Here is a 12,884-nt window from a genome sequence, read left to right as displayed (position 1 = left end):
ATTATTTTTATTCAGATTTTTACAGTTGGTGTGATATCTCACGATTTTTACAGTGAAGTTTTACTGTTTTGGCACCAACAACACCATCAACAACTTTGACATTCACTGCTATGTGTTTGTTTTGAAAAGTCTTTTTTCCCCTTGGGCTTGACATTTATAATAATAATAATAATAATAATAATAATAAATAATAATAATAATAATAATAATAATAATAATCAAACATTTATCCAGGATAACCCTTCAGTACAAAGTACTGTTATCAATGGGGTCCTGATGTTGGATCAAACATCTGTTTGCTTTCAAAGGTGGCAACACAGTTAGTTCTCGCAGGTGCAATGCTATCTGTCATGTGAGCCCTCAGTGCAGTGACAGAGTAGAATTATATATAGCCAGGCATGATTGACATCAATTGATTGGTATGAATTGTTGACGATCACAGCAATTCCGTGTTTAACTTGTGACAATTTTCAAAGCTAAAACAAAATAGCCTGTCAACCGATTGTCATATGATGTTTTTAATTTAATTTGAAGAAGATGCTTATAGTAACATACTAAACCATAAATAACCTACCAAGGTTTTACAAAATGGAATTTGATCAAATGTCATGACTTGTAATATAAATATAAATTCTAAAAACTTTGAGGCTACCAGTTTGGTTGAAAATGACCCCCAATTGAAGCATTGTTTGCTCATACCATCCATTGCAGGTGTGTCCAAATTTTTTTCTGGAAATTATACCCAATATGTTACATTTGTCATCACTGTCATGTTAAAATATTTTCTCTTCATATACCTTAATGGTAGAGTGAGAGGTGAAAAAGAAAGTGAAAATGCTCATTTATCAAGAGGCCAAGAATTTGGTAAGTACCATTATTTTGGCAATGCAATCATAATTTAAGCTAAGGTGACTAATAATTTGGAGCTGGTTGAATTTCTTGTTAAGCATTTGTCTATCAAGTTATCGACGTATGCAAGAGCTTGAAGAGTATGAGATAGTTGCTCGAGGAGAGTTGGTATAATGTATTCTTTAGGACAATTGATATCTCCATGGAAACAATAAACAAAAAAATGAAATTGGTTATGAAAACAATTTTGCACAAACCAGATGTACATACATACATACTTTATTCGTCCCAAAAGGGCTTTTCAGAATAAAGATAGAACTATTAAAGATGTGATATAAAAAATCCAATACCAATGCCTTAAACTAAGATCTATGGCAAGTTTAATACACAGAAATAAAAGAAATATATTATGCACGTTTGATTTAGACTAAATCACAAAAACATTAATTTCAATGATACATTATTTTTGTGGGATTTGCAATGTATTGCATAATCCCATATAGTCAGCAATTATCTTGTGGTTTTGAGGACTTAATGTCACGTGACAGATCTTTGTGAGCATGAGTAGTCTGAGAGATACACTTGATACTAGTATTTTCCGTCGTTGTTTTCAAGTAAAGGCAGCCATTGCTACATTTTTGTGCATGGTACTTGCTAGCTCTAGTCACATTGCATTGTCAGAGAACTTCTTTTCGATTCTTTGCCCCACTTTTTGTCTGGATTTGATTGTAGTTTTCAAGGAAAGTTCTTTTTCATTTTAGCTCATTCATGCGTAAGCAATGAATGAGTATTGTGACAAAGCAAATGTTGACAGAAGTTTGTGAACAGAAATTGTGGACTATAGACGGAAGTGAAAGTGGCCTCACCACCCACCACCCCTCCCCCCTTCGGCTTATTAAAATTCCAAAGAAACGTCACTGTCGTGGCAATAAGCAAGTGCAAAGAATAATAAATGTTTTTATGGTGTAATACGTTGTAAATAGATTTTAACATCAAGTCAGAGTTTTGCAATATGGATTGAGAAGCTGAAATGTTCACACATAGGGGACCCTAAGTGGGTTATTTTGACATGTGCTACCATGAGGGAATCAACAAGGCAGTCATGGCAACCATTTTGGTTAAACACATATTTGCTTTCGTATTGTTAAGTTATCTTTGCTTTATTACCATGCTTTTCCTTCAGAATTCTTCAACATAAAATGCACACATCAATCATAGCGGCTAAGATACTGTAGTCTCACCAAACCATTTTTTCGAGCTCCAATTTTGAGACTTTCGAGGCTCACTCAAATGAAAACTGCCATACAATCTGCCTAAAATCAGCAATACATACCACAAACAATCTGTTATTAAAAGTTGTTTGACATGGCTACCAGTCACAGTAAATCAACAACAGGCAATTTTGTCGGGTTTGTAACAGTGAAGCAGGTTTGGAAGTTTAAATCCTAATGAAAAGGGAAAAGATGACTTCATCATCCTCAGCAAGGTGAAGAAATGTTCCAAGAAGGACCAAATATACCTTATTTTTTCCTGTTTTAGAAGTTTCTTTCATAAGGTTAGAATTATAATCTGCATTTATAAACTGTTACTTGAAGATACAACAGTAACTGGAGAATTATGGTGACCATTGTCAGTTTGCAAAAAACTTGCTTGTAAACAAACATTTAATCTTTGCAAGTACAAGAATTTTGTATTAAGGAGAAAATATACCTGTTTTTTTGTGATCTGGTGGTTAAATATTTGTAATGACGTTGCTTTTACTGAAGTTGTTCTATATTTTACAAAAAAATCTTTTTTTGTTTCTTTAACAAACAACTATGGTAAGGGTAACACTCCATGAATAAAAGCCAAACCTCATGGTTAACCTGAAACAAGGATATTACCAGTCTGACTAGAAATCCTAAGAAATTGAAAAGTGATTCTAATGACTTTTTAACACTTTTAGCATGTTTCAAAAACAATCTCAGTTTTGTACCTTAACATTAAGTGCTATACTACAAAACAAAGTCGGGTTACAGGGGACAGTCCTATACTGGTTCAAAACATATTTGCCTAATAGAACTTAGCTTGCGTAGCAAGCGTTTCTGTGGAGATCGGGAGCAAAGAATTACAGCACAAAAAATGGAGCGAGTAGAAGAGGGGGGAAGGGAAGGAAGGAAGGAAATGCTTGCAGACAAACCCTTGGATTTTGCTGTCATCAGCTGTCATAAATTAACCAAGAAAATCTTCAGCCTTCCATAGCGGAAGTGAACTTTGAACCAAAACAAACTTTAACTTGTCAAAATATGTCTGAAACAACAAGTGTACAGTGGGAACAGAAAAATCTCGATGACTCTGGGCGACCAATGCAGGCTTTGTAATTGCAATTTCAAAGTTAATTTTGTATAGGTAATCATGGTTTTTCTCGTTCAATTTGGAATTAATTTGCACTCAGCTCGTGCAATTTCAGCTTTTTGAAAAACTCACAAGTGCAAATTAATTCCAAATTGAATGAGAAAAACCGTATGATTACTTATTAATAATATAAACATGAAAAAATTCGCGTGGAGGAATTGCCGGAAGATCTTTCTTGAAATCATTTTTTTCTCATTTGAGAAAACTTTTTTAAAGTTTCTGCACAAAATTTTTGTCATCATTTTACGTGATATCATTGACTTAGAAAATTTCCTTTTGTCTTTCGGCCAATCATAATCCAGAATTACGATGTGTAATTGCACTGGTGTTACACTTTTTGCACCTGTGTTACACTTTTTGCACCAGTGTTACATGTGAACTGCACTGCTCTCAGCCAATCAGAATTGAGTAATTTTTTCATGTATATTATTAGGTGATTTATAATCAAGCTATATTTCTACTCCCGGCAATTTGTCTAAAAGGGAGGACTGCAAGGGTGAAGGTTTAAAGTGCCACTGAAACGAAATTTTCGTATGTGAGATTTTTGCTTAGTAATAAAGTTTCAACCTTACTTGGAAACACTGCGGACTTTTTTTTCGCATACGGTAAGCGAAAACTGCTTTTTCAGCCGTTCGAAGTTGGCTGGTTAAGCCCAAAATTGGCGGCCATCTTGGCGCGGCCAAAACAGCCTAGTGACGTCACCGGTTGTATTACTCTCATGCTGCGCTGAAAATTTAGAGTGATTATGGGAGAAGAGAATACTGTTCGAAGCACCCCCAAAAACACCTTAAGGACATCTCAGAGCTGTAAAGCAGATAATCACAGTAGCCTTAGACAAGAAGAGGTGGAGAGTCGATCCTGGGGCTTTTCAGTCTATTTAATTGGATATTTGCAGGATATTTTATGTAAGCAAGCAAACGAGTGGGAGTTCTTAGATCGCAAAATGATCGGGACTCTTGGTGAAATGGCCACCACTGAATTAAACAATACCTACACTCATAAAGTAAAAAAGACATGAAAACAAGAGAAAGCGGCTTTTGAAATTATTATCCGGACTGCTGCTGCACGAATTGCAGCAACAACGCTTCGAGTTTCGAGTCGCTTCGCTTCGAGGAAACCGGACGCTTTGTGAGTTTCACCGCAGACGAGATTGTGCTACAGTGACCTTTAGTCCAGTTGCATCTGTTACATCCTACAAGTTATCAAATCAGCAACAATTTAAGAAACCCTCTTCTTTTATGTGAGGGAGCGAATTTAAACTATAAAGGTAAACTAAGCTGCCATGACCCTACAGGTATGTTTTCAGGAAACGAGAGAAAGCGTGACAATGTCGACGGCGAAAGGTGATATATGCAAATTAGTTCAAATTCTGTTTAATAAACCTTCGAAAGGAGTGTAAACTAGTGACGTTTTAATGAATTGCTTTGAATTTGGATACCATTAAATGAAGATCATAGACATAAGTATGTGCTAAAGAACTCAAAGTAATCCATCGACCGTGAAATATTGCAATTGGGAGATACGTGTAAAAGAGAAGCGAAATTCGCACTTTGTTTACACTGATACGTATGCAACGATAAAGCAAACCCTGCTGCGGATCACAATTTTCAAAGACACATTTTGTCTACCACAAGAACTCTCACTTATTAGTATCATAAAAAGATGCCCTCTGTGTACAAAGAAGTACTCGACTCAAAGCTTGTGGACCGTTAATAACTTCGTGATTATGCGGATGGCTGATGCGCTTACGGCTTTTACTGCAGTAAAGTTGCCGAGGATATATTCGAACCTTGTGTAATAGAACTTAGATAAACGTGAGAATCCAAATTTCAGAACCAGGCTGAAAACAGACGACTAAATATCGTGTTTAGGCTTTAGGACGTGATATAAAAGTTGCCACACTCGTCTTCGAAATCTCCAATCGAGTACTCAAAATGTTCGAAAAGTAATTGAGCTGTTCTAATCTGTAGCATTTATTTTGGTGAATCTACACTCTTTGGCGCCCTCCAACGTTCATGATATGTATTTCCTGTCAAGACTGGACAGAAATTACAAGGTAGAAAACTAGCAGGTATCGACAATATGAAAAATAGACTTGAATAAATCAAGTGAAAACAAGAGAGAATCTATAGCGCTTCTTGCGTGAATACAACCAGTGACGTCACAAGGTCCTTAAATTCGGTTCCAGAGCCCGGACACAGTTTTGCTCCAAAAAGTCGATTTCAGCAGCTAAAAAAAGCACTTTCCGTTAGGATTTGACAGAAATAAAGTTCACCATTATTTTAAGCACGTTTGAAACTACAAATTGGGGTAATAAAAGAGAGTACGAAAATTTCGTTTCAGTGGCACTTTAACGCAAATCTGCCAGAAAGTTAAAACTTGAGAATTATTCAAGTCACGTTTGTAATCCTTGTGCTCGCAAGATTCGAAACCTTGGATCACTGTATTCATTCGTCCAGGAATCAATACAAGGTAAAATTAGCAAGTCAACTCCTACAAAGGCAACTCCAGTAAAGAACCATCTGCTGGAAATGCCAGATCTGCAAAATCGGTTCAAGTGTTATCGCCTGTGACAAAAACAAACAACAGAAAATCTTCTTGGAAAACTTTGGAATTTGGGTAAGAGAGGCTTGAAACATTTGAGGAGGAAAATAACAATAATCCTGACCAGTATGTGCACATAGATAATCTTCCCCTAGGCGGCCTCCAAGTCAAAGTTATTTATAAAACCAACCCTGGAAATGTCCTCATAAGAATTCCTCGCGACGAGAAGACTAAATGTTTGGTAAGGCAAATATGTGACAAAAACTGGCATGCCACATTCAGAATTGTACCCAAAGGTTCTAAATGCTGTCAACAAAAATGCTTCTAATGAAATCTCAGAGTATCTACATGATAAAACCCGAAGGCATGCTATGTAACAAGCCAGACGAAATCACTAGGTTTTCCCATGCAGTAGTGCAAATTTTCTGTCCCGTGGTTTTCAAGAAAGTAATGTTACAGCTGCAAATTGTGTCGCACTTGCTTCTGCAATAATGTGCAGGCTTTGAAATACCAAAGCATCGACATTGCACTACAGGATTTCTACTGTACTGTCAAAGCTCATGACTAAATCCTCATTTGGCAAGAAATTTAATTTAATTTAATTTAAATAATTTAATTTTAAATAGGAAAGAGTTTGTAGCTATTCTCCTGTGGAGAAATTTGAACTTAAAGTTCCTTAATTTCGTGCTTAATGTACATGTCCTAGGTAGCAGATAAATTGGGTAGATGGGGTAAGTTTCTAAAGAAACTGTGGTGCTGTGTCGGTGGGGAGTATAGCAAGATAATTTGGTTTTATCAACTGGGTTGATAATGTGAATTGGCCACTGTAAAGAGATTCGAAAGCTGACGTTTCGAACATTAGCCCTTCGTCGGAGCTTCATTGGATTTGCTCTGACGAAAGGGCTAACACTCAAAATGTCAGCTTTGGAATCTCTTTATGATGGCCAATTTACATTATCAACCCAGTTGATAAAACTAAATTATCCAGTAGATAAACTGACTCCCAGTCCAAATTTTCCACATCGACGAGTTCACAGTCTCGAATCCATTTCTTTTGGCTTTTTGGGGGGCAAGTGCACTCTTTGGTGATGAGGATTTTGTAAGCCGCTTGACTTGGTTTGTTGAAATTTCTACAGTTTTTTCACCTGGCATTGTCAATTTCAGAGATCTTGTAGCACTCCTGATAGCTGAGGTTGGGTAACCCAAAAACACTGACCTCCGGTCCGTGGACCCCCACTACAGACCGGGTCTGCGAACTACCTATGGACCAGTCCACAGACTCCCCCTACGGACCCCCCAAAATATAATAGAAATAATAGATCAATATTTCAGTTACGGGTTGTCTAATAGATTACTTGTGACAGCAAAATTTCGAACATTACATTGTGCAAATATAACAGACCTGGATTCAGGCTCGGGTGCAATTTAAATCATTACACATTGCCATTTCCTTTGCTGTGGTCAGAAAGTATATGAAAGACACGTATGGGGAAGTCTCCAGGAAGCCTCAAAATTTGTGCTCTCTTCCCTCTACCATTTTGTTCAGCCCATTCTCCCATTGAACTCGTTGCAGGCTTCACAATTTGCTCAGCAGAATAACAGATACAAACAACAATTAACGGCCTGAAAATATTATATCCTCCATAGCCAGATTGAGCCACGAATGGAATGTAAGAACTTTCCTTCTTACCATCGGCATCTCCTTACGCTGAAAATGGGTTTTAGGCATTTTTTTGGGAGGGGGTGGGGTGTTAAAAACCCAAGTCTGATACATTTGCACCGTGTAACACTCGAAAAATCACCGACACGAGTCTGAATCTATTAGACAACCCGTAAGTGGAATCTTTATTTATTATTTTTACACTGTTTTAGGGTGGTCCGTAGAGGGGGTCCGTAGGGTAGTCCATGGTACTGAAATTAGCTTGAGAGGCAAAGGAATCCCTATAATTTTAGTCTGTTCACAGCTCAATAAGTTCTTGGATGACATCATCTTTTAAATAAAGTTTTCTGGCATCTTTTGGTGCCAAATTACCGAGAAAAACTAATTTCCTGCCTGCCTTAGATAAATGAAAATCAAAAAAGCACTTCCATTTAGATTTGCATTCGTTTGAAATATACTTTTAAAAGTATCCATGAAATTTTCAAGGCTTTATTAAATTCTATTATGTCTAGCATCTTTTGTCCTCCATCTTGGTAATCTGCTATCACTTCAGTCTGCTTAATATCCTCGCCCTTGTTATCCCAAAGGAATTTAAAAGGAAGATTGTTTTTTTCAGCAATTTTGAACATCACATTGTTGATGACAGAATATAAACAAATTGTGATGCAGCTAGAGCCTTAATAACTGTGATTTTACCACGTAAAGTTAATCTCTTGTTTCTCCAATTATTTAAAATATCCTCTACCTTATTGACATTCTTTTTGTAATTCTTCTTCTTACTTTCTTCACAATCAATGCAGAACCAAAAATCTAAAGCCTTAACCTTGCCATCTGCCCGTTTAAGATTTTTATCAGAGCACATAATCTGGTTTGATCCTTTCTTGGAGCCAATCCAAAGAGCTTCAGTTTTTTCACAATTTACTTGCAAGCTCAAAACCCCACCGAATTTTTACAATATAGCAAAGGAGTGCTCAAGCGATTTTTGAGTGCCATCTAAAATCAGAGTGGTGTCATCTGCATATTGACTGAGCTTACATTCGGTGCTGCCTACTGTGATTCCTTTAACCTCATTATCTTTATGGATGGTGGTAGCTAACACCTTTGCACACAAGATAAAAATGTAAGGCGATAGCAGACACCCCTGCCTTACACCTCGACTTAATTCAAAGAAACCCCCGGACCAACCGTTATTTATAACACAGCTTTGGATATCATGGTTAAACAAATTGATCCACTTAATTATAGAGGAGCCAAAACCAAAATGATGGAGTGTTTTCTCAACAAATGCCCATTCTATAGTATCAAAGGCTTTCTCAAAGTCAACAAAGAGACGTAACCCGGAAATATTCTTTGATTCTGTGAATGAGATGACATTGTTAATCAAGCAAATGTTTTCTGCAATAGATCGTCCTTTCAAGAACCCTGTTTGGTCATTGTCTACTAAATTTTGCAAAACAGCCTTAAGACTTGAAGCAATCGCCTTGCATGCAATTTTGTAGTCACAGTTTAATAAAGTTATGGATCTCCACTTTTTCAGTTCTTGTAGTGCCTTGTCTTTCTTGAGTATCAATGAAATGATGCCTCTTCTTTAGGTTAAAGCAAGCTTACTCTTCTGATGGCTTTTGTTAAGACAACATATAAGAAAAGGAGACATCCTTCCAAAAAACTTTATAAAATTTTGCAGGAAGTCCATTTTTTGGACATTTTGGAGATTTTAAGCCTGGATCATCCTCGGAGACCCAGGGGCAGTTAGTGGGGGCGGGGAAAGGTCTAAATGGATTAGAAAAAAATGCGGACAAAGAAAAGTCACTTTTCTTCGGCCAAATTTTTTCATTGTCCGTTTGGACTTTTTCCTGCCCCCACTAACTGCCCCTGGGTCTCCAAGGATGAGCCTTGATATGAGCCAACTAGCTCCAATCTACCCAAAAAGGGGTTTGCAATATGACAGCATGCATTTCAGGTGCCATTGAGCCAATCACTCCGATCTGAGTATGATTGGAAAGATCTTTTCCTCCCAATGGGCAAGTGAGAGTGAATAGTTATTTGGCCGGCCCTTTTTTTTAGCCTTGCTTAGAGATGTAGAGTTCATTATTTGGAAATGTTTGATCACAGAGCCATAGAGTTAATTATTTAGAAATGAGTGATTGAATTCTAGACAACTTGAATTAAAGACAGCTTCCCTGGGCCCTCGCCCTGCTTGCCCATTGGGCAAGCGAGAATGAAAAGTTACTTGCCAGCAGGAAAACCTACTTGTCCCGAACGACTGGACAACACTTTTTTTTAGCCTTGCTTAGAGACGTAGAGCCATAGAGTTTATTATTTGGGAATGTTTGATCATAGAGCCGCAGAGTTCATTATTTAGAAATCTGTAGAGCGGTAGAGTTCAATGACTAGAAATGTTTGATCATAGAGGCATAGAGCCATAGAGTTCATTATTTAGAAATCAGTAGAGCAGTAGAGTTCAATGACTAGAAATGTTTGATCATAGAGGTATAGAGCCGTAGAGTTCATTATTTAGAAATGTGTGATTACAGAGTCAAAGAGTTCATTATTTGGAAATGTGTGATTGTAGAGCTGTAGCATTCATTATCTAGATATGTGTGATCCTAGAGCTGTATAGTTCATTATGTAAAATTATCTTTAACAAACAGGTTCGGGCACAGGGTTGGATAAAAACTTTTACACTAGACCAAAACCGTTGGTAATCATGGTAACATGCCACCGTTTTATATGTACACAAGAGAAAAAGTTCAAACTGAGCGGTGATAAACGCTTAGCGATGTAGCACTCTACGAAAACTTCTATGCCTGTTCAAGCTTCATGAAACGGGCTGGGTATAGGAGAGACACTAAAAAATAGTTGCGTGTTGGTGATTGGCCTTGGGGCCTTATGTGACACCTAGTCACAAAAGAGATAGCTACAAGTATAGGCAACCGACATTGCAATTCTGGTTGCCAACAGTCCATTTTTAGTAAATAATGTCAATAATTTACAACATGAAAAGTACTGGAATCACTATTGGCAAATTGTATTTAGGTAAGGAACAAGTATGAACTGAAGTATAACATTCAGCAATTCAACTGAATTTTGTTGAGGCTAAAACAGTGATGGGCACCCTTCAATTCTGTATAATTTCCTTGTAGTTAAAATTGGTTTGTACTAAAAGAGACATAACTTCTGGTTGGATAATGGGTAAACAGACTGGTTCAAATCAATGTGAATTTATGAATCTCACATAGTACCTAGCATTAATTTCAGGACAAGAATTAATGTACAAATATTCAGGAGGTGTACTCGTGATTCATTGCGAAATTGTGGTATTTCCTGGTAAAGTGTGATTAAAAAATGATTCAAAAGTGAAATGTAAAAAATTTAACTCCAGGAAGTAATTTGCACAAATTAAAAAACAATAAATACAGGTTAAAATAGTGTTAAGCGAAATACTTGAGGTCTTATATTTAATATTAAATTTTGCCTAAAAGAATGTTTTAGCTCCAATTTTAAGGACACTGTCTTTTATTTTTTGATGTGTTTTGTCCTCCATTTTTTAATGATCTTCCGGTTTTAGCAATCACTACAAACCCAAAACCATATTTTCAAATTCATATTTTCATGGTAAACTAACAGCTTTTTCAGTACCTTTCCAAAGTTTCACCATTGCTAAATTAATGGCACTGACCATAGGTTATTGCCATGGAAAAGCCATGGTAAAGACATGAAAAATCCCATGAAAATTCTGTGAAATGTACCATGATTCAGAGCAATTTAGTTGGATGAGGGCATGAAACTTGAAATCTCTGTGTTCATGGCCCATGAGAATGTTTGTTTTCATGGTTTATCAAGACCTTTTTCAGGCATTTTCACAAACCTGTGGTTCATAGTGTATGTAAATCAAACTTGAGGCACATGGGTTTTTGAAAACATGCAACATTCCATTGATCATCTATTGAAGCTGAAAACTTGAACAGGAATTTCTTGTTGAAGTGTTTGTTTGTTGGTGACTTGAATGTACCAGGTAAAAAGGTAATGTCTGCATACGAGCCAAGTGGCCCATCAGGCCGGAGCTTATCCTGGTTTCTGTAGCATGAAGCAACTACTAGTATTTCTACTCCCCCCTGGATGGGATGCTAGTCCATCGCAGGGTTACCCCCAGAATAAAGCTTGCTGGTACTCATTTATATGTCTGGGTAGAGAGTGGCACTGTGACAGTAAACTGTCTTGCCCAAGAACACAACACATTGTGCCCGGCCAGGGCTCAAACCCAGACTGCTCGACCCGGAGACAAGTGCACTAACCATGAGGTCACTGCATGAATGCCATTAATTTTTAAGATTTTGAGCAGCTAAGAGCTCATAGTTCTTAATCATATTTTACTAGAAAATGCCTTTTACACTTATGTTATGTTTGTGTTGACATAATTTGTTTTCTTGATTCATTGTAGTTGAGCATCAGTTTGAGATTGTGGTCGAGGACATCAAAGGTCTGTCAGTCTTTGGTAACACTGTTTGGGGTGAAACTGACTGCTTTGTTCAGTATCACTTTCCATTCCAAAGGCACCTGGATTCTGATTATGGACCAAGTGAAGGTTAGCATTTTGAAGATTTCAGTATTAAAAAGCATATTCAAGTAAAGCCACAGTACCTCAATTGTAATGACAAAATTGTATAATAATTTTATTATTATTAATATTAATTGTGATCAGTCTCTTGTCGAATTATAAGCAAGCTATTAAGGACAGTGCCTACTAGATATAAAGGTTTTTTGCGTAAATAAGGACTACATGTATGTGGAAAAAGAAGATCTCAGGAAAGGCTATTGGAACACAAAAATGAAAACTAGGTAGCCACACATGTGTTTTCATCAATTTGGCAATTTAAACTGAATGAGTTTTGAAAACAATCCTGTCTGTTCTGTTTATGCTTGATAAACACTAATTTAGAGGGAAATACATGTAGACTCAAAACAAGGTTACTTTAAACTTGCAAAGCCCTGACCTAATCAGCAAGTAACTGTATCTGAACATGGAGAAAGAAAATGTCTCTTTTGACTTCAAGAAAAGAATTGCAATGAAAGCTGCCAGGAAAAACAAAGGTTTTTTGCATATGTTATTTCTTGAAAACTAAGCACAACAGGAAAAAAAATACAGGGTAATGATTTTCAATTAAATTGGAGGTTACACATAGCTGTTTCAAGAAAGGTTGTCTTACAAAAGTGTAAAAGCGAACACGACGAAGTTGAAAGTTATTGTGGGTAATGGTGGTTTTACAGTTACTTGTTCAAGGTATTTCAGCACTGACAGAAGGAAACAACAAAAACACGTGTATAAATGCTTTCTCTTTCCTTTTAGCTAAACACCGTGAACCTCGACGAACTAGCGCCAAACTGTTACTACCCATAATACCAATAAGTATTGTCACGTGCACTTTTATGCTGTTGT

General features: G+C 36.9%; 2 protein-coding genes across 6 annotated transcripts in view; one reads left to right on the top strand and one right to left on the bottom strand.

Annotated features, from left to right (window-relative positions):
- Window positions 1-12,884, bottom strand: part of LOC145498010 (uncharacterized) — a 380,464-nt gene that overhangs the window by 250,372 nt on the left and 117,208 nt on the right. The window lies entirely within an intron of this gene.
- The window catches only part of LOC145497882 (C2 domain-containing protein 3-like), a 280,776-nt gene that overhangs the window by 210,977 nt on the left and 56,915 nt on the right, over window positions 1-12,884 (top strand). For all 5 annotated transcript variants that reach the window (XM_081477749.1, XM_081477747.1, XM_081477748.1 and 2 more), the window contains 2 exons: window positions 809-864; window positions 11,889-12,032. In XM_081477749.1, coding sequence (XP_081333875.1) covers window positions 809-864; window positions 11,889-12,032 — 200 coding nt within the window. The remainder of the gene's footprint in view (window positions 1-808; window positions 865-11,888; window positions 12,033-12,884) is intronic.

The sequence above is a fragment of the Orbicella franksi genome, chromosome 9 (assembly GCF_964199315.1).
Source record: "Orbicella franksi chromosome 9, jaOrbFran1.1, whole genome shotgun sequence".
Lineage (NCBI taxonomy): Eukaryota > Metazoa > Cnidaria > Anthozoa > Scleractinia > Merulinidae > Orbicella > Orbicella franksi.
Note: the sequence above shows the minus strand (reverse complement) of the source record. Positions and strands in the feature narration are given on the sequence as shown.